General features: G+C 29.0%; 1 protein-coding gene across 1 annotated transcript in view; it reads left to right on the top strand.

The window, feature by feature from the left end:
* Window positions 1-2,856: 2,856 nt before the first annotated feature.
* betaCOP (coatomer subunit beta) overlaps window positions 2,857-23,028 on the top strand; it is a 29,000-nt gene continuing 8,828 nt past the window's right edge. The window contains exons 1-11 of the mRNA XM_067286193.1: window positions 2,857-2,953; window positions 13,145-13,239; window positions 13,329-13,558; window positions 16,103-16,272; window positions 16,349-16,556; window positions 16,638-16,775; window positions 16,858-16,977; window positions 19,481-19,588; window positions 21,689-21,835; window positions 21,920-22,065; window positions 22,146-22,242. Coding sequence (XP_067142294.1) covers window positions 13,149-13,239; window positions 13,329-13,558; window positions 16,103-16,272; window positions 16,349-16,556; window positions 16,638-16,775; window positions 16,858-16,977; window positions 19,481-19,588; window positions 21,689-21,835; window positions 21,920-22,065; window positions 22,146-22,242 — 1,455 coding nt within the window. The 5' untranslated portion in view covers window positions 2,857-2,953; window positions 13,145-13,148. The remainder of the gene's footprint in view (window positions 2,954-13,144; window positions 13,240-13,328; window positions 13,559-16,102; window positions 16,273-16,348; window positions 16,557-16,637; window positions 16,776-16,857; window positions 16,978-19,480; window positions 19,589-21,688; window positions 21,836-21,919; window positions 22,066-22,145; window positions 22,243-23,028) is intronic.

The following is a 23,028-nucleotide window of genomic DNA, read 5'->3' as shown; positions in this document are numbered from 1 at the left end:
CATCGTTGGATTGAGAGGAAATGGATTGTCATACCGCCAGATTGGCCGCCATCTGAACCGTTCTGATGGAACTGTTAGGATGTGTTATGAGCAGTGGGTACGTACGGGTACGCATGAATGGCAAACAGGCTCCAGACGCTATCGACAGACCACCAAGCGGGAGGATCGTCTCATTGTATGTCAAGCACGAACAGCGTCTACAGCTTCGTCGTCTACCATTCACGCAGCAGTAGCACCTGCGTTATGGAACCATGTATCCAGCCGCACCATTTCCAGGCGCTTAGTAGAAGGCGGATTGGTCTCCCAACGCCCAGTATGTGTTCTACCATTAACAGCCACCAACCAATGCCTCCGTCTGCAGTGGTGTCTTGCATGACAATCATGGACAGCTACCGACCGGCAGCGTATTGTCTTCAGCGATGAATCCCGCTTTTGTTTGGGGGCTCACGTTGGCCGTGTGAGGGTATGGCGGCCTGCTAGTCAAGGCATCAACCCAGCCTATACTGTGGAGCGGCACATAGGCCCAACCCCCGGTGCTATGGTGTGGGGAGCCGTAACATATGACAGTAGGACACCTCTAGTTGTCATGCGTACTACCCTCACAGCCCAACGATATGTGCAATACATCCTCTGGCCACATGTGTTGCCCCTCATGGCAAGGCTTCCAACAGGCATATTCCAGCAGGATAATGCCCAACCACACACCGCAGTGGTCTCCCAAGCATGCCTACATAACATTGCCACACTTCTTTGGCCTGCACAGTCTCCAGATTTATCGTTAATCAAACATGTATGGAACAACCTGGGACGCCAGCTGCGACAGCCGTGAGATTTGATACATCTTGAATCTCAGTTGCATCACGCATGGACAGATATGCCACAGAACATTATACACAACCTTTATGCCTCCATGCCAAGGCGTATCACAGTTTGTATCCGCGCTAGAGGCAGCCCAACGGGATATTAGTGCCTGCACTGTATTGAACATTACTGCACAATAAAGTATATTTTTGCTTTATGGTTGCAATCATATACCTGTCTAGCTATGACGATGTCACATACCAATTTTTATTCAAATCCAACAAGTCCTTCATAGTGCGTTATTTTTTTTTTTGTCATCCAGTGTATTTAGATTTTTACAGCTATGGTGAGAAACGTTTAAAATCTACAACAACCCTGTCGCGTCCTCTGATATATACTAGTAATGCGACAAAAGAGGCATTTGACATTGACCGGTATCGGCACCCTCGGGATTTGGCACGCACACACCTACCTGGACCGTCTCTGATTCCATTCATTAGCCATTCATAGGGAGCTATTTCACTAAGTGGATTGTTTTAAGATTTAAAAAGTGAAGAATATTTTGTTATTTTTATGTACGTTTCTTCACAAAGTTATATTTAATTATAAGTTTCTTTAAAAGTATATTCATACAATTGAAGAATTTTTTGTACTAGGTATGTATATTCATCACACATTTTGTTTTACTAAGTAAGTTTTTTTTTATAATTTTAATTTTAGCCCTTATATCGTGACTAGTAATTCAAAAATTTATTTTAAAAAAGTTTTGGCTCTAGACCGTATAATGAAAAAGAAAACATTATTAAAAGAGAAAGACCAATGCCTAAATTAAATATAAATACATCAACAAAAAATTTCGACATTTTGACGATAAAATTTATGACGAATGACGATTCTTTCGTAAAATTGAAGCAATTTGGAAATCAAAGCGGAATAGAATTTAATATTGGTAGACAATATAAAATAAATATTGAAAATTATAACAAGATAATTACGATTAATAGATATATCTAAATTAATAGATGTTGTGTTTTTTCTCAAAGCAAGAATTGGCATTTACAGGGCATAGGGAATTTATTGAATCTAATAACGGAGGTAATTATATTGAACTTTCTTATTTATTAAGTACGTCAGATAATCTATTAAAAATACATTTAAAGAAGTATACGATTTTTACTGGCTTATCGAACAAACGAATACGAATGGGCCCTGACGCGCAATTAATTGATTGCCCCTGTAAGTCGGCTTCTTACAGAAACACAGCTTCGGGGCCCGATATATCCAAACGGACCACCCCCCGAAAAATTCCTGGGGTTAATTCGACCCGTTCGGATTCGATCCCGGGTCCCCCAGAGTGGTAGGCTGCCACCTTGACCGCTCGGCCATCCGGCCGTTTCATGAATAGTACTAGAAAAATGGTGTTGGTATCTTGATACTGGAACAAGTAAAAAGGTACTAGATTAGTGCAAAAGTATTAGGTGGAACAACACTGGTGCCGACTTTGTAGCCCCGATTCTGTTACCTGGCGTCGCCGCTAGAGGCGCCTCGATCTAGTTTCGTCGTTCCTTCCACTAGCTCTATACTGGCCACATGCTGATGTTCCTCCTCGCCAACACATCAAAATCTTGGAACGATTGTCTACCGCATCAGCTTCGTCTAATTTCCAGACAGTGCGCTTCGGAGAAAAAGCCAACAGGCTAGAGTCTCCATATTAATACCAAAGATAAAAAAAAAAAATGGGTTTGGTAATAAGGTTTTCATAGTGCCCACAATATGAAGAGTAAAATTATATACTTATATAGATGTTTATTATTTTTCAGCTGCATAATCCGAAGCACCACAAACGGGCGATTTTTGTCTTATTAACAAAATTTATTTTTTAGAATTTATTTATAATTGCATTAGAAAAATCAAAACGGTCGCCAAAGAAGTTTAGGTTGTATAAATATGCAATTTATTTAATGCATTGAAATGAAAAAATATGTTACTCGAATTATTAAATTAATTTTTACAATATTATTTAAAGTTTTTTAAATAGACAAATAAAATAATTAATATATATTTATTATTATTATTATTACGTTTTTTTTTACTATCCAATCAATCTATTCAGGTGGCGCTGTGAAGACGTGACGCGTTGCTTGTATAGAAGGTAGGTTTGGCAGTTTGGTAATATTTAAGCTCGAAATGCTTAATTTTCGTTATATTCAGTGAAATTTCAATCATTTTCACATTCCCAAATTAATTAATTCTTCATTTTTGATAACATATAATTCAATTACAGATATAACCACGAGAAAGCCGTAAAATCGCGAGTCCATTCATAACATCCATCTTTTACAAATGTTTAAAAGGAAACTTTTATGTGTTAATCTTATTATATTCATATTTCTCAAGGAATTTTGTAGACTGTTTTGATAAATTGCCGTAATGTTTAATATGTATGAATACATAAATATACACGTATACATACTGGTGTTTATCTTGGAGTTCATGAATGATTTAAATTTCTATGGTTTTATGAATAAAATTGCAGCACTAAACGAAGCAGTTGGGACCTTACAGAGTTGTAGACCATGTCCATAAAGGTGTAGAAAAAAAAAAATATCAATGGAACTGATGATCTATTTGTGCCCTTTGTGAGATGTATGGTATCTCCGAAGTCAGTGTATCTGGAAGTCCCAAAAAAAGGAGTTAAAAGTGAAAAAATCTCGTACTATTTCTCAAAACAATGCTCAAAATTGACTGTTTTTCACTTTACTAGAGATGGTCAAAAGCTCATAAAACATGATAAATGCCATTGCACCGATTGCTACTGGGGTGTGATTGGAGTCGTGTTGCATGCTCTGTTAAACCTATCTCGGGTCCAGAATTAATCCCCAAAATTGGCTTTTGTTATGAAGGGTCACACATAGAGCATCCTTTGACTTTTTTTTACTCCTACAGGCATGGTCTGCAGTTCTGATAAAGTCCCAGCAGTCATTTAGAGCTGCAACTTTATCATTTTATGAATATATTTATATATATAATGTGACTATGTACACACAAATATAGTGATTGATAGAATTGTAGTTTCATATTGATGTGCAAACCAAGAAACAAGCAATTCTTTTTTCTAAAAAAAATTATTGCGTATACACATATATGGTGACTGAACATAGAATTTTTTTTACTGAGTAACTGCTGGTATTACACAGTCAATACATTTTATGCTATCTTATGCTGGTACTGAATTATTCTGGCTGAAAAATAGCCGTGACTATAAGTAATTTAACATACATGCAGAGAAAATTACCCTATTTTAACTTGTTTATTCATTAAATATGTAGTAAATTTTTAATACTAAACCAAATAATGTAATTAATTGGGTTATTATTACAGTGATTAGTTTAGTATCAATGCATCAGGCTTCAGGATGTTTATTATAATTTTTTGTATTTAAAAAAATTTAGAAAGTTCTTTTTTGAATATATTTGATACAATCACAAATTTTCAGTAAATACTTTTCAGTTAATGTGAATGTTACAGAAACATAATTATAATGAATATCATATATTAGTTATATGTGATTCTGAGAAGTTATTCCATTGGGAAAACTAAACTAAATCTGATCTCTTACTCACTCATAATCATTTCTTACAGATTACACTAAAAGTTTGTTAGAAGAATGAACATGACTAATGCAGTATAATAGGCAAATTAATGAAAATTTCATAAAGAAACTTTTGGAATTTCAGTTATTTATCAGTGACAAGATTATACTGTAAATAGAAATTTGAAAAGGAAATTAAAAAACTAGAACTTTCATGAAATTGTTAATATGTGACTTGAGATTTTTACAGTATGAAGAGCAATGTGGTGATAATCACACAGTTTGGAAAATACCAAAATGTCTTGTTAGGCATAAAGTTAGAAATTAACTAAGTAGATAAGAAAATATAATATTTTGACATACTAAATAGTCTGATAAATTAAATGTTCTAGTTTTCAGATCTAAACATTCCAAAATATTAATAAGCAAAGTTTTGAAGAATACCATGATGACAGATTCATAGTATGCAATTCAGTAAGAATTAGTGTTGATAATTTAGTAAAATGATCAATAATGAAAACTGATAAATACTTTTAAGTGGTACTTGAAACTGATCTAGAATAAACAAGTAAACATAGTACATAAACAAATGATTTAATATATATATATATATATATATATATATATATATATATATATAATGGAAAAAATAAATATAATAATTATGAATTAATCAATCAATCAGTAAAAAAATGTAAACTGCAAGATTTTGTAAAATGTATTGATACAATGATGTGCACACACTAACACACAGTTAAGCAGTAAGAGTACACTTGGAATAGGATTCAGTGAAGCTGGTCCCAATGCTCCATAAAATTGCACATATTTCATCAGTCAACTCATTAGTGGCAACTAGCAGCAACAGTATGAGTTCCCATGTCTAATATCTCTTCTCACTATTTAAAGTGACCAACTTTTTTACAATGGAAAGGAGGACAAATAAATTGAAGGAAAAAATATCATAAATAAAAGAAACATTTTATTCATTGCAACAATAATACACTATATTAATCTCTACTGCATGTGTATGTACTATGTCGTGTTTCAGTGAGAAATAAACAAAGTCACTTGTACACAGTTCACTCTTTCAAGGTCTTTCTTGCAAAGCACATTCATCTTATAATCACATCTGTACCAAGCCTTGATGGATCATCATGTCAAATACAAACACATCACATCACGTGAAACGGATAGCCTTGGTATTGATCGAATATGGAGATTTACAGATTAGTCTTCATATTTCTAAAAGGAGTGCATGTAGGAGGACACGTTTTGAGGGAGGACAGAACTTATAAAAGAAGGACTGTTCTCCCTGTAGGAGGATGATTGGTCACCTTACACTATTTATCTTGAGGGACATCCCCAAGTATGGCAGAATGTAATAATAAATATTTCTTTATAGAAAACAATTTTTACTTTTATAACAATAATTTAGATTATAAAAAAAATAAATAATGTGTTAATAAAGATGCTTTTGTCAGTAAATTATTTGGTTTGTTTGGTAAAATTATTGGGGGAACTCAGTTCCTTTGGCCTCTAATGACCAGCTGCTCCTAGTTTATTATATTCTGTTTTAAAATAAGTTTATATTATAATTAATTTTTCTTCTATTTGAAGAATTTATTGAATAATGTTAGTTAAAATTTAAGAATGAAACTTTGTTGAAAATATATTTCAACTGAATAATGAAAATAATTAATGTTTGTTTATAGTGAAATTCATACAACTCCTAATTAAGGAAACCAATATTTTTATTTGAAGAATGTTTTTGTCCCCATATGAGTCATCTTCAGCTCTAATATATAAGAGAATTATATACTCTTCTTTAATGTATAAGAGCTAAAAATGACTTGTAAGGAGTTGAAAATGTTTCTCAAATAAAAATTTTGGTTTTCTTAAAAATTTCATTAAATATGGTACCAAGTTTCTTAGAATATCATGATATTTATTTGTATATTTTTATATTTCTATATATAACATCCCTTTAATCCAAAATAACCTTTTTGCTAGACAGTATCACAGCATTTCCAGTTAGAAAATTATGACTTTATTTCACAAATTGAACTCATATTATATATCAGATTATACAAATGCATTTTGGGTTGGTGTAAGTTTACAACCCCTCTTCAGTACTGTCTGAAAAAGCAACATTATAATTAGGGATACGACAAATCAAAAATTCTATTTCTACATTTGTATCTTCCATAGATTTACATAACAACCCTCTATATTACATAAAAAATATAAATTATGGTGATTTAAAACACAAATAATTCCATAAAATTTAATGGTATAAAGCAGGGATGTCCAGCTTGCGGGCCGCACTGCGGTCCACTTAATATTTTTGTGTGGCCCACTGTTTTATTTTTACTTCTAATAAATGAAAATGTGCCTAAATTTTTTAGGTGCATTTTCATTTATTTCATTTATTTTCATTACGACATCAAAGTGTATCTAGTGAAACGAGAATAACTTTTACAACATACTTTACCAAAATAAATGAAAATGCACCTAAAAAATTTAGGCACATTTTCATTTATTTTGGTAAAGTATGTTGTAAAAGTTATTCTCGTTTCACTAGATACACTTTGATGTCGTAATGATGTAATTGGTGCTAGAAAACTGTATGCATGTGGGGTAGTGCATACTATTGTGGACAATTCTTTTTGTGCATGAAAAACATCAAAACTGCTGAAAGAAATAGTTTGAGTGATTCCCATTTAACTAACATTTTTACAATTAAGACTAGTACCATAAATGCAGATATTGACAATATTATAAAATGAATGCAATGCCAAAAATCGCATTGAATTTATTTTTATTTTGTGAGAGTATAATTTCTTTTTTTACTGTCAATAAATAATACAGTATTTTTTTGTAATTATACATATTTGCTATTAAAATTTGATATTTACATTTTGAATTTAAAAAAAAAAAATATATAAAGTACCTTTGTGGTCTGCTGAATATACATAAATTACTAATTTGACCCATTAGGAAAAAAGGTTTGAAATTTGGTATAAAACATTAAATTTCATCTAAGAATTCCTAAAAACTTGCATTTATCCAGTATTTCCATTTTTTACAATTAAAGTGGGTGGGCATCAGTTCTTCCAAGTGAAGTACTGTATAAGGGTTCAATATATTCTATCATATTGTAATTTGAAAATATTAAATTAACAATTAAATTCTTAACACCATTAACTTATAAAAAATATACCGACAAATGGTGTTATCCAGTATAAATCCATTTTATCCAATATAGTACAACAAATCTTAGACCGTGTTATCTTTACAATGTTCAACATGTTGAGGCACCCTCTATTAATCTGTACCATTAGGGGTTGATTATCATGCCTTCTGAAATATTAACTAAATTATCTTTTGGATGTTTTTTATTTCTATATGTTCTTTGAATTTTCTTTTGTAAATGTTCTTTTCTAAATGTAAAACTTTTATATTATTTCTATTAATTTGACAGTTATTATTTATTATGTAGTTATACCACAGGGATTTATTATATCTAAGATGAATAACAGCTTCATGCTCTTTTATTCTTACTTCTACTAAGTGGCCTGTTTTGCCAGTATGAACTTTTAGATTGTGACAGTTACATTCTATTCTGTAAACCGCTCCTGCCTTTTAAGATTATCTGTTTTATTATTATGTTGTTTATTAATGTTTTTATAAGTGTTATGTGATATTTTAGTGGTCAAAGATGGAGCCAAACTGATATACAATATCTTTTTTAAGGATATTGTTGCAACTCTTGAAAATGTTTTTAATATAAGGGAAGGTTTTATGTTTTTTGTCAGTTTGTATTTCGTGTTATATCTGTTCATCCAGTATTGCTTATGCCATGTATTAAGTTTCAATTTAGAGTAGTCAGTCATTAAATATAAACTTAGTTTCTAACTCTTTTAATTCAATTTCTTTATTTTTATTATCTGATATTCTTGTATATATATTTTTTTAAATCCATAATATGGGTATTCTTTTTCATATTTTCTGGAATATATGAATGATAGTTGATCGTTTTATTGACATTACAAGGTTTTTTTGTATGTCATAAAAGTAAATTTATCAAGATTATTTATTATAGTTATATCTAAGTAATTAATTTGTCCATTTTTCTCCTCTTCTATATCAAACTGAATATCTTCATTGATGTTGTTTATGATATTAAGGATAATTTTTCCATCTATTATTTTATTATTGTATATTAGTAAATAATCATCGGCATACCTCATTACTAGTTTTATACTTGGGATATTATTTATTTTTTTATCTATATTTCTCATAACTAATTCTGCTAATTTTGGCCCCATTTTTGACCCTGTACTGATGCCACCAATCTGTCTATAGAAATCTTCATTAACTTGGAAGTAATTCTTTTTATATGCAAATTGTATTAGGTCTATTAAAGTTTTATCCAAGTTAAGTTTAATTAGACTTGTTTCTATTAATTCCCATTTTATATTTGGATACATATTTTTTACATCAATAGTACATTATAAAATATATCCTTCATAAATATCCTCCATATTACAATAAGAAGGATATTTATTTGTATTTACAAGTTTGACATTTACTTTCTGTGTAATACATATTATATATTACCATAATTTATATAATAAATGTCAAATTTGCATGTCTCTAAGTAAATTAATTGTTATTTATTGGAACTTGCTGATTAATATTTCTGCAGTTGCAAAAATTTAAAGTAATGATTAATTGTTTTCATAAAATGCCTAGAAGTTTTGTTATTGTACTATTGTATTTATGTATAACTGTCAACTTTAAATGATTAAATATTTTGAAAAATGGTATCTGTATTTTAGTAATTATTTTACTGTAATTTTAATTACATTTTGAACTGTTTTATTTTTAGATAACATAATTTACTTATATTTAGTATAACAGCTACAAAACTTTATTTTTTATTGCAAATTATAATATACAGGGTTATTCAAAATGAAGTCAACAACATAGCAGAGAAAACTTCTGTCTAGAGAATAATGAATAATGTATCTCATAATAGATGTTTGGTGTAATGTCTTATTAATGTTTACTTAAAATTCTAATAGATGACAGCAGATGACACTGTGAGGTTCCAAAAGGAATTCGGAATTTAGTGTTTAAATGTTAGTGAATATCCGATGGGACAGTTAGACTGTTACCTTTCGAAAATAAAAACCGATGCAAAACTTAGTGTTATGAAGACACAGCCTTTTTGATAGAAAAAAAAATTTTTTCTATCAAAAAGGTAAACAGAAGGCTGGAATTATGAGGGAGAATTTCAAAGTTTGGAGGATTTGAATCTGATCGGTATCAGGTTGAGTGTTGATGACAAACCTCTCCCACTTTCCAAAAGGTTTCTAATTGTGAACTGGAGACAAGGAAAGACTAATACGATAGCTGTGAGGAAGATTGTTGTCCAGTCAGAATGCAGAATCGAAATGAGAAATCCATTAAAAACTCATGTTTCAAGAACATGAAATTCTTTTCTCTCCATGATCCATCTCTTGAGGAATTAACTCACAAAGACACATCTCATCCTGAAGCCACTCTATCTACTAAACCATTGCTACTTAGGATATGATCCAGCCATCTTAAAAGTTTGTTTTCTTTGTTGTACCTTGGTGGACAAAAACTTTAACTGATCTGAATGTCTCACCTTATCCACAATTTCATCAGATGAAAAGAGCCCTGGGGCCATTGACCTATAAGATGTAAATTGCCAAGGGATCGATTGTCAACAACCACAACATTCTTGGGACTCTCGCCTCCAACTGAACAATCAAAGTTGAATCTTTTGTAGGCAAAATTAACAAAAATCTTGTAAGCATTCTTTTCTCAAACAGGAGCAAAATGTAAATGGTAAGCCTGATTCAGTGTTCAAAACACTCTCACACATAATAACTCTCTTGACCCCTTGTCTATCCCAAAAATCGCACACAGTCAATATTGCTAGCAGGATGGCAGATGGCAGATGACGTCTCTCTAGGCAATGCCATTTTGAGTAACAAAATGGCATTGCCTAGAGAGAACTTTCTTCCTGTACTTACTTATCATGAAACAAAATTTTGTGTTGCAGTACAACAATTGTTTCAAAACAAATTTCAGAAGCACCCACCATCTAGAGATTCCATTCTTAAATGGTATATACAGTTTATAGAGGATGGGTGCATTGGTAAATGTAAAAAGCACACTGTGTTCAAGAAATGATGATGATTATAGTTGTCAATTTTATTTTGAATAATCCTGTATGTGCAGTTTACATAATCTAGATTGAGATGTGGAATTTTAAAATTTTGTGTGTTATTACAAACAAGTAAAATACTACAAGGTTTATTTTTATTGCTCTTTATCCCTGAGAAAATTCAGATGAACATAGAGCACTCTATTGTTTTTGTATACTATGTAGGATGTTTCTTGCAAAACTTTTGAAGTATTTATTTATAAAATGGAATAATGTATATTTTTGTTCTGTTGGAAATGGCTTTTGTGCATTCTATGGACAGCGAGGATCACCAATAAAACTGTTTTAAACAGAATCAAACTGAAAATCTTGCTGGAAGCCCAGATAATCAAACAGAAATTGTTTTTTTTTGGTCATATAATGAGAACAAGCTCTCTTGAGAGGCAGTCTTGCTGGGGATGGTTAGCAGGAAAAGAGTGCTAGGCCGACCAAGGACTTGGTGGCTCAATACAATTAAAAGAGATATTAAATTGTCTATAATGTAACTGAAGGAGGCTGTGCAAGATAGAGATGCATGGAGAGCTTTGATCCATAGAGTGACTGAGAGTCGGACATGACTAAACAGATAGGATGTTTTTGTCATACATAACTTAGATAACATTGTTGACTTGTCTCCAAGTTAGTATATTAAATATTTAAAATATTTAAAAAGTAGACAAATAGTTAGGAAGAAACTAATATACTTTTGAGTTTGGAAACGTTAATTTTGTAAGAGTGGATATTTAGTTTTCTATGTACCAAAGACCTATATCTAAAATGAAAATTATCTTTGAGATACTGTATGAGTGAATTTTTTTGTTTATGTTACAGAATTATAAGAAGAAAACTTCTTTAGAATTTGTTTTTTTTTATTGACTTTTGGTAATATCAGTTAGATTTAACTTTACTTTTTCTTATTGCGGTATCTTGTTATCAAATAGAAAGCAAATATAAAGCAAAAGATTTAAGATGTTTGTGGAGAGATATCACTAGTAGATAATAAAATAGCGTAGAAACATTGGAAAAAGAAAACTTAAAAGTTGAATAATTTTATTTAGATAGAAAAATAATATAAATGTATATAGGTGATGATAATTAATATGTAGTGATTGTTCAGAAAAATATATTAAAAAACTCAGATACAAAGAACTTAAGCAGATACTTATATGGGAATAAACAAAAGAAGATATTAACAGAATTATTTATTTCCAGCTATTATGCATTAAGAAATGTTTTTGATGAATTTTGTTTCTCTTTTATTAAAAAGCATACTGAAAATCTCTAAACTAAATTATTTATGTCCACAGAATAATGCAGTTAAAATAAATTGTCAATTTTGATACTAAACTAGTGAATAAATGTCAGATTGAGATCGTTGGATTATTGAAAATAAGGTGAATTTAATGATGTAATCATTCAGAAAGAAAATATTAGCATTGATATTAATACATTGTATTAACTTTGACTACTGATCAAAACATCTAAGTGCACTGCCATCACCGGTAATCGTGTTGCCAAGTTGGTGATTCCCATTAAATTTAGTTGGAAATTGAAATAACCGTGGATAGTTTAGTAGGTGATACAGTATTTTTGGGGGACTGATTTTTATATTTATATAGTATTGTGTTATAAGATAAACTGTACTGTTTTGAACAGTATAAGATGAGCCTATTTAATATCATGATCAAGCTCAAGTGTTCAAGCACAGGCTTGATATCATGCTATTTATAATGGAAAGGTGTTCAAATTTAATGGAGTTTGAACTAGTAGGAAGCTTGCCAATGACTTGGCAACAGTACTGATAATAACCAAGAGTGATTAGTGTTGGATTACTGGACATGTCAGACTAACAAATGACCAGATTACCGAGATTGTACTGTAAATATTGGAAAGTTAATAATCGTTTTTTAATGTATTTGATATTAATTAATTAAAATGTTAATTTATTTACTTAAACAGTTTTGTATCTGTGAAAAACTGAAATATTAGCATTATTACATCTGTAACCTTTGGTTTTTTAATCAATATTTATACAAATCTATAAATCTTCAAAAAAAAAAAAAAAAAAAGAGCAAGTGAAGCTAAACTGAATGAGACATAATGAGTATTATATAGGATTACAAGGATTCGTATCTTGAGATATGAATCCTTGATCCTATGTTTTTCTTTGATCTCTACTACTGGACCTCCTTAGACCCTTTTCTGGAGTATTCTAGCAATCAGAGATGACTGAATACAAAATCCCATACTACTTTTCTCAGCTATATTCTGTATGTTTCTCTGTGATGTATGAAAAGGAGATATCTTTCTTGTGCTAGTATATTATTGTCAAGATTAATATGACATAACTATGATATAGAATTTGTATTTGTTTTCTGACACCTAAGATTAGTTTTAATTAAACAATACTGTGAAAATTAAAATGTATTTTTAATTTAAATCATAAAAATTAGATATATTCAAAAATACTTTAATTCTGTATTTTAATTTAATGCATATTTATATTCTAGAAAGATGACTTCGTCAGAGCAAACTTGCTACACCCTCATTAATATTCCAATAGATTCAGAACCACCGAATGAAATACAGCTGAGAAATGATCTAGGTATTTAAATATTTTTATACATTTGAATAATTCTGATTTACAATTATTAATTACATATTTTTAAAAATATTTGAATTTAATTGCTTTAGAAAAAGGTGATACCAAGGTCAAAATAGAAGCATTAAAGAGAACTATTCATTTAATTCTTAATGGAGAGAAATTTCCTTCCCTTTTAATGACAATTATTCGATTTGTTTTGCCACTTCAAAATCATGCCATCAAAAAACTTTTATTGATTTTTTGGGAAATTGTTCCAAAGACAACTCCTGATGGAAAATTGATGCAAGAGATGATACTAGTGTGTGACGCTTATAGAAAGGTAAGTTTAATATTGTAAATTTTAATTTTAATTTAATTGTAATTTTGTAAGTCTATTGATATAGATACAGTAGAGCTTCGATAAGTGGAACCAATTGGGACTGGGGTCCTTCCAGTTAATGATTTGTTCCAGTTTCCGACTTTGTACGAAAAAATACATTAACCTGTCCGATGTTCAAATTTTTCTCCGTTGCGTGTCGCTTCGTGTTGAATTTTCATCGATTTTAAGCCTAACGAAAATTTTTATAATAATCATCGAGGCTATCGTATCGTTAAAAATTATTTCTGCATTTTGTACAAACAAAATAAATATATTAAAGAATATAAAAAACATGAAAATTATACTTTAGAAGTAAATTTAGTATCAAAAACATTCGATTCAGCACGACACAGTCTGACTGAAAATTGTTCCACTTTCCGGCCATTCCACTTACCGACGTTCCACTTATCGACGCTCTACTGTACTAAATAAAATCCTAACATTTAAAATCTACTAGACAACAATATATACATCATTGCATATATACTAGAATCTTAACTGTAGGCTACCCATGTGCCACAAAAGTGAAAGCTGTAATGGAATGTTGATTTTTTCATGGATAAACTGTTCTTGTACATAGGCAGCAACCTACAGCTAAGGTTTTAATTAAATATAACTCCAGAATAAAGACCAATAGGAAAGGAATAGAATTAGGAATAACATTATTTGTGTAAATTTCATTGTACTATGTACTAAAATTAATTGTATGCTGATTTGTTTGTCATTTTTGACAATTTTTATGAATGTTTTAAAATTACCATTACTGGTGTATTTTACTGCATTTTTTGTTTTATACTGTAACTTTAGTTACAATTTTTACCACTAATTAAGTTTTTCATATATTAGTTGTCCTTGTACAATGGCCACACAATGAATTTTATAAATATAACTGTTTAGATCATGGTGTATAGCCAAGGTTTTAGGGTATTAATGCAATGATGTAATTTATTTTTAGAATTTTAAATTACCATTTTACTTTCCTGGCTGTTATATCAGAGAGAAAGTATGGTGATCTGGCAAAAAACGACCCTCCAGATTTTTACATTTTTGGTCTTAGGACCTTAGGACACCTTGAAATGTTAAAGTGCAAAAAATTGTCAAAAATTTCTGAAATTTTGCAGGAAGATTTGTTTATTAGGGTAATTGGTTTGATGCTATTAGATTTTAGTGAGTAAAGGTTAAGGAGGTGGGGAGATAATGGTGTCGTGTGTATCTCCAGTAGGGTCTGACTTAATGACAATTTTACTTCTTATTAGCATTTATAATTTCAACAACAATAATACAAAACACCGGGATATGTTAAAAATCATACTCCTAGGTCAAACGAAAAAAACAAAAGAAAAAGTTCACTACAAACGTTTTTGAACTGCTGCCATTTTACACTGAGGAAGAACTCACAGAAGTTTGAAAACATTTGTGGTGAACTTTTTTCTGTCACACTGGATATATGTTCTAGTAGTCCGATTTACAATTTCTTATAAAACTCGTCCCTACCCTCAAAGTTAAGCTTTTTGCTGTTTTATAATAGTTAAAAATATAAAAAGTTTTAAAATTAAAATATAACAATAGATGGTGCTACAAAAATTTTAAATTTTGCTGGTTTATTTTTAATGCTAAACAGAATGAAAGTATTCAATTAGAATTTAACATAGAAATTTTGACTATATTACTATTTTACAATCAGTAAATTTTAAATATTACTTCTTTTCTATCATTGCATGTTCCTTGATTTAGCAAAGCTGATGATATAAATCATTTTTAATTATACAATAATACAATTCATTATTGTTACTATTCAATTCATTCCGATATTTAGATTATATGAATCATTATAATGTGTTTGTGGTTTGACGTTAATTATAGTTAGAAGTATATGAATACTTAAATCTGATCAAAGGTTATTTTTACAATTTACGAAACTCTCAAATAGTTAACAAAAAGTTAAATTGACATTGATACAATGATAAGTTACTTCCTATTGAAATTGTTTTCCAGTTGCTAAATAATTGGATGTTAAGATTTGTTTTGATTTATGTAGATGCAATTCATTGATTGGTTTTAGATAATTGTAGAATGTTTTGGTGTTTGGAATAATTAATGATATAAATTAGGAAAAATTAAGTTTGTAATTATGCAAGATTATCATCTCATTCAGTTCTGCTGTTTTGCTAAATCATATATTGTACTAATGATGCAGTTTTTAAAATATCAAATGATAATAAATAAATCATAAAATTATGTATTTTATATATTTTGAAAAGTGTAATACTTTTCATGCAAAATAAATATGATGTACTGTACATTTTTTAATATTATATGTAGCCATTAAAAATTCTTAAATTCTCAAAAAATTCATTTTTATGATATTTAAGACCATTTTTTTTAAAGCTCTTAAACAATTTTAACTTTTCAAATATTCATAAAAATAAAAGTTTTCTATTTAAATGTTTGAATTATATTGTTACTGAAATAATTGTTTACAATTCTACTATGTTTCTTCTGTAGGATTTACAGCACCCCAATGAATTTATTCGAGGCTCCACTTTACGTTTTCTTTGCAAATTAAAAGAACCAGAACTACTGGAACCATTGATGCCAGCAATTAGAAATTGTTTAGAGCATCGTCATTCCTATGTTCGCCGAAATGCTGTTCTAGCTATTTTTACCATTTACAAGTTAGTAAACTTTTTTTTTTTTTTAGAAAAATTAATATAAATTTTTGAGATGTAATAAAAGCCCTCCTGTTTGTAGGAATTTTGATTTTCTTATACCTGATGCACCAGAACTTATTGCTAACTTTTTAGAATCAGAACAAGATATGTCTTGTAAACGTAATGCTTTTATGATGTTGATTCATGTTGACCAAGATAGGGCTCTGAATTATTTGAGTTGTTGCATTGATCAGGTTCATGTTTTTGGTGATATTTTGCAATTGGTTATTGTGGAATTGATATATAAAGTAAGTAAATAAATCTTGCATTTTTTACAATTGAGATAATTTTTTACTAATTATAAAAAATGTATTACATAATGTATATAGGTGTGTCACACTAATCCTGCAGAAAGATCCCGATTTATACGCTGCATCTACAATTTGTTGAATTCCAGTAGTCCTGCTGTACGTTATGAAGCAGCAGGGACTTTAGTAACATTGTCAAATGCACCAACAGCAATTAAAGTGAGTAATTCTAATAATAATAATAACAAATACAAAATATATATATATATATATTTTTTGAGAAAATATTTTTATTATTCAGGCTGCTGCAAGTTGTTACATAGAATTAATTGTTAAAGAAAGTGATAACAATGTTAAATTAATTGTATTAGATCGTCTCATAATGCTTAAAGAAGTTCCAGCTCATGAGCGTGTATTACAGGTAAGAATATTTTATATTTCATAAAATAATATATATAATGGTACAAAGTAAATTATAAAATTGTTTTAGGAAATATTAAGCAATAAAAAAATGAATAATTTAGTTAACTGAAGGTGAAAACTCTTTTATAAGACTTTATTATTATTTTTTTTGAAAGTTATATAATTCAACTATAATTTTGTTGTTTAAAAATACTTTTACCTGTACAACAGATTTTCAATTATTTTGAAATACTTTTACCTGTACAACAGATTTTCAATTATTTTCAATTTTGAAAGATAACATGTGGACAGTTGAAACTTCTGTGTTACCTGTATGATAAAAAATAAATTGAAAAATCATTATGGATATTTTATTTTAATAATTATTAAAAATACATTTAGTACATAAGCAACTTTTTATTATAACTGTGTTATAGTAAAAACAATGCAATGGCTTTGTTTAGCATGTTAGTTTTATCTCTAAGTTTTGTGTTACCATTTTAACACAACAATTTTTGGACTCAGGTTAAAGTGGTAACATAAAACTTGGAGATACAAAATACAAAGGCAAAAAGTATTAGTCAAAATGTCAATTTTATTTTGCAGAACGATCTATACTTAATTTCATAAGATTCAAAAAGTATGTTCAGATATAGAATAATCTATAGTATACAAACCTAACCATTTTTAAAACAAAAAAATAGAAGTAAATTAATATTTTTGTTTTATGAATTATTAATATTATTATTAATACAAATAAATTTTCTACAAGGACATAAATAATAATTTTATTATTAAGTTATAAGCAAATTTAATGCTAAGAACATTTGCATTAATGATTAAAGTACTGTTCCAAATGTAAGAGAGATTATTGCAGGGAAGGAAACAAGTATACTGTTGTATTGTTTTATAGAAGCCCATGCTTCACTTTATGAAAGTATAAATTTCATAAAGCTTGAAGTTTCATTTGTTAGGGTGGTAGGTTGAACAAATTTATAGCAAATCTAAACAGAATAAATAGAGTTTTAAAATAATCATATTGTGGAAGGGATGCACTGTAAAAAGAATAAAAATGAATGGAATTTTTGTTTTGAACTATGATTTTTTTCATTTTTTTGTACTGTGGACCTGAAACCTGTTATGTACATTAAAAATTGCTCTGTATGCCATGCATCTGCTAGGTTGCTGACAACTGCTTTGTACTTTTAAAAACAATGTATATAATTGTAGAATTTGAGTAAAATTTAGTGATAGGACAACATTTATAATATTGTAAATTATGAGTTTAAATCATTGAAAAGTCTTGAAGTAAAGTTTTCTATGATATGATACATTTTATTATTAATTTTTATAGTTAAATTTTAAATCTAATATTTATCATCAATTCTTTTCCTATTTGATCATCTTTTCTTAATCTTGTTATATTTTTAACAATAGTATCTTAATAATTGAAAAAATAATTAGGATAAAAACAAAATTTTCCGTTAATGATATCAAAGATATGCTATGAAGTTTTGTTATTCATGCATACAGACAAATTTAGGTTTGCTGAATGAAATTTGATTTTAAATTTTAAAATAAACAGAAACTGTACAAGAAAATTAAGATTAAATATAGCTTTTTACATAAACAACAACTTGATACACTTGTAGTACCAATCTGCTGGATTTTTTTTTATCAGGCTCTGTCTGAAGACAGACCTCCATTCAGAGATTGGACAGAGATTTTATTAATGAAACTGGCAATGTACTTGCATGGTAAGCAGGATTTTCAGGATCTGGAAGAAGAGATTGACCCAGAGTGGAAACTCTGGGTCAATCTCTTCTTCCAGAATATTCTAAATTAAAATTAAAAATTAATTTATTTCTAATTATTAAATTTATCATGAGATGGAGGCTTAACTGCTTACCTCCAGCCCAAATTGATTCAAACTTGATTATTAATTTAATCTTAATATATCCCGATAAAAAATCTGGCAGATTATTTGATACTATAGATTTTTACTATGAAGTAAAGTAAAAGTATATAATAAAAACATTTGTATCACCATTTTTATTTTAATGATATAAGGTTATGTAGGGTATCAGCAATTATTCAGAAAAAAGATCAAAGGTTTTTTTTTTGATAGCAAAAACAATCTTTAAAGTTTAATTGTTTCAATTCTTAAAGAGTAATAGTGAATAAGTGAAAGTAAAAGCTCACAACAATATTTGGTCTGTTTAGTTATATATATATCTACTCATTACCATTTTTTATTATCATTTTAAGATCATAATTTTGATAGTTAACATGTTTAATTTAACTCTTATTTCACAATAATTTTTATATATGTAAATTTAATTTTATAATTATTCACTATTACTCTTTAAGAATTGAAACAATTAAACTTTAAAGATTGTTTTTGCTATAAAAAAAAAACCTTTGATCTTTTTTCTTTGAATTTTTTAACATATAATTTTATTATAATAATTGCTTTTATTTAATTTATAATTAATTATGTTAATATATAATTTATAATTTAGGATCTTGTAATGGATATACTGAGAGTATTAACTGCATCAGATTTAGAAGTGCGTCGTAAAACTCTCAATTTGGCACTTGATCTGATTTCATCACGGAATGTAGAAGAGGTAATTTTTAAAATATTGTAAAATAGCTTTTTTAAATCTAAATTAGAAAATATTTAAGATTTTCCAAAAAATTTTATAATTTGTTTGTATATTTACTATTAATGGTTTATTTATTTTCAGAATTGTATCAGATGCAATGCATATTTTATACTTGTAAAAATGGCTGTTGTGAATGTTTTTTTGAAGGCATTAGTATATTTTTTATATTTAAGACCAGATTATAGTTCAATGACAGCTTGGAATTGATAATAACATTGTTTGGTTTATAGTCAAACTCAGACCAGTGGCTAACTGGCAGTGTGGCATTGGCATCAAATGCCAAAGTTGAACATTGTTCTGCTTTGGAGTTGTTGCTAAGTCAGAAGTTTACATCTATAGTTTGACATCTAGCAGAGCAGAGGATGAAAAACATAGAGGAACTCCATAAACTTTGCTGTTGCAGCACCACACTGCCATTGGACTGTAAAGCAACCCTTATGCTGCCTTTTAAGAATGGGTTAATAATTTGCATTTTAATCAGACTTGTATTTGATATTATTGTTATAGTAAATAAATAACAGCCATTCTTTTTATTTTTCCAAAAATCCTTACAACTGATAAAAATATCCAATTTCATATTAATTGTCTTTAATAAAAGTTGAAATTAATTCTTTTCATTAAATTATATCTAAAATTGTGTTGAATTTACTACATGGCATTTTTTTACACACTATTGTAGTATTTATTATGTAACATTATTCTGTGTAGTGATATGTTAATTTTATTTCAAGCTAAAAACATTCTGTTGTATAGAGCTTAACTGCAGAAGGAAAAATTAACATGGATTAGTTCTTGTTCAATTAAAGGAATATAAAAATGGATAATAATACAGTGAAACTTTTGATTTGACCAGTTTTATCTGGAACAAATATTTGGTCCATATGATCAATACAATTTGATTCCCTTTGAAAAGATCATATCTTTATTCACCCAGTAACCACTCTCTTACAGCAAAATAATGCAAAACATATAAATAACCTAGCTTTTGTTGAAACTTTTAAATAATTTAATGTGCTGCAAACTGATGTAAAAGTAAAATACTCTGTCCTATATACTGTAATTGCAAAACTGCCTTTTATATAGAATTTTTTCTTCTAGCAAAATGACCAGCTGAAAATAAGACAGCAGAATGTGTGAGGCAAAGTTTAGTTTTAATGAACCTTTATTGTTTTCTATTTTTTGATGCCTATATAGTGCACTCTTAACCAAGGCCAGTGTGAGTATGTAGGTCAGGGATGGGCAACCTTTTTCTATGTAAGGGCCGCATTTTAAAACTTTTGAACTAACGCGGGCCGCATACAAGAGAAAAGAGAAAAAAGAAATGCCAGTAAATCACAATTATTTATTCATATATAATTATAAATTAGCATATGTATACTTAATTTAGCTTCTGGAACTGATGTAAACATAATATATCGGAAATATTTGGTTAAATATCTGTCACTGCTAGTTTTAAATTAGTTTCGAGGTGTCTGTTACCTGATTTCTTGTTTTAATTTTTATTAAATTCATTGTGGAAAAACTATTCACATACATAAGTTGTAGAAATAACATTTGAATTTTATGCTGCATACTTCCTTAAGCTGGGAAATTGATATATTTATTCATATTTTATGCGACGCAGGCTGCAAAAAATATTAATGCAGGCTGAATACGACCCGGGCTGCGGGTTGCCCATCCCTGATGTAGGTGAACTGCCACTCTAGGTTGCCTAGAGTGGCAGAATCTGGAGCAGAACCACAGCAATTTTTTATCTAAGAAGCTTAGTACTACTGTTTTATATTTCAAATATGTTGGTGTATTTATTTTCTTGAGGGGGCAGCATACAGGTTATTTGTGTAGTGTTTCAAGTTTTTGCCTGCCCCATTCTTAACTGAACTGTAGTTACAGCCTAAAATATTATTAGAAATTGATTGTGAAATATTTTAATTTTAAAAACTATATTTTTTGTATGTTATTTATTTTTAATTTTATATTTTCTGATATAGAACCATTTCTTTATGATTATTTAAAATATATTTATTGGAAAAAATATATAAATTTTAATCAAATAATTTTCAGATGGTTTTGGTTTTGAAAAAAGAAGTAGCCAAGACTCATAATGTTGTTGAACATGATGATACAGGGAAGTATCGTCAGCTTTTGGTCCGAACTCTTCATTCTTGTTGTGTTAGATTTCCTGATGTTGCACCGACTGTCATTCCTGTTGTAAGGAGTTTTAAATAAATTTTTAGTATTTTTGAAGTTTAAAAATTTAATTTAATTCACTAATTTCTTATTAATTTTTATAAGCTGTTGGAATTTTTATCGGATAATAATGAACAAGCTGCAGTTGATGTACTCACTTTTGTTAGAGAGGCTATGCAACGTTTTGAACAACTTCGTCCATTGGTTATTGTGAAATTGTTAGAGATCTTCCCGTCAATCAAATCTGCAAAGTAACCTTATTCAATTATATTTTATTATAATTATATAAAAATAATTATAAGTGACCATATGTTATTACTTTATTACACAGGATTCATCGTAGTGCGTTATGGATCCTTGGGGAATATTGCAGTTCAATTGAAGATATTCAGAGTGTGATGACTGAAATCCGTCAGGGATTAGGAGATGTGAGAGCATATTTTTTAATTCTCTTTCTGTATTTTGCATTTATTTTGAAGTATCTATTTTTGAAATTTAATGTTTCAAGCTTCTGTATTGGCTTCTAATCTGAGGACTTATCACACCTTTTGGAATATTTTTAATTAGGCACCAAGAGACTTTTTTAGCTGTTATACTTTATTAAATTTACATTTCAGACAGCTCTGTTCCTCTTCAGTTTTAAAGTGAATATCTTTCAGGTTACAAGTTCTATTACAACTAAATTAATTCAGTAAAGACTACATTAAATATACATTATATATTTAAGAACTTGTATTTACATTTAAGAATCAAAGAGGATGAAAAGGCAATTATTCAGTAATTGGTAAATATTGAATGTGTAGAGTCACATTTAGAATACAAAAAGTAAAGTTACTGGTTTTCATTAAAAAATAATATCAAGTATGTGTGTATATTACACAAATGTTTTATATGAATCAGATTTGAACATGTATGTAGATATACATTTCACAAATATTCATTTTGTATATGCAGAATGTATTATATGAGGAAAAAAGGGTTTTTTTTTATTGATTTTTACAGTAAAGATAAATAAATTTTGTACATTTATTTCTATAAAAAAGAACAAAAAAATATGACTTGATTTTTATTTTATATCTGTATAAATGAAGATGATAAATGAATTATCATGACAGCTGGATGATCAACACAATAAAGATGTTAGCATACTGCTCTGGATGTCAAACCTCAAATTTTTCAAACGAATGTTGGTTCCCATCTCTTACTATCTAGCC

Source organism: Centruroides vittatus, unplaced genomic scaffold (assembly GCF_030686945.1).
Source record: "Centruroides vittatus isolate TY-2023 unplaced genomic scaffold, ASM3068694v2 scaffold_3293, whole genome shotgun sequence".
Classification (NCBI taxonomy): Eukaryota; Metazoa; Arthropoda; class Arachnida; order Scorpiones; family Buthidae; genus Centruroides; species Centruroides vittatus.
The sequence above is the reverse complement of the archived record's forward strand: the minus strand, read 5'-3'. Positions and strand labels throughout refer to the sequence as shown.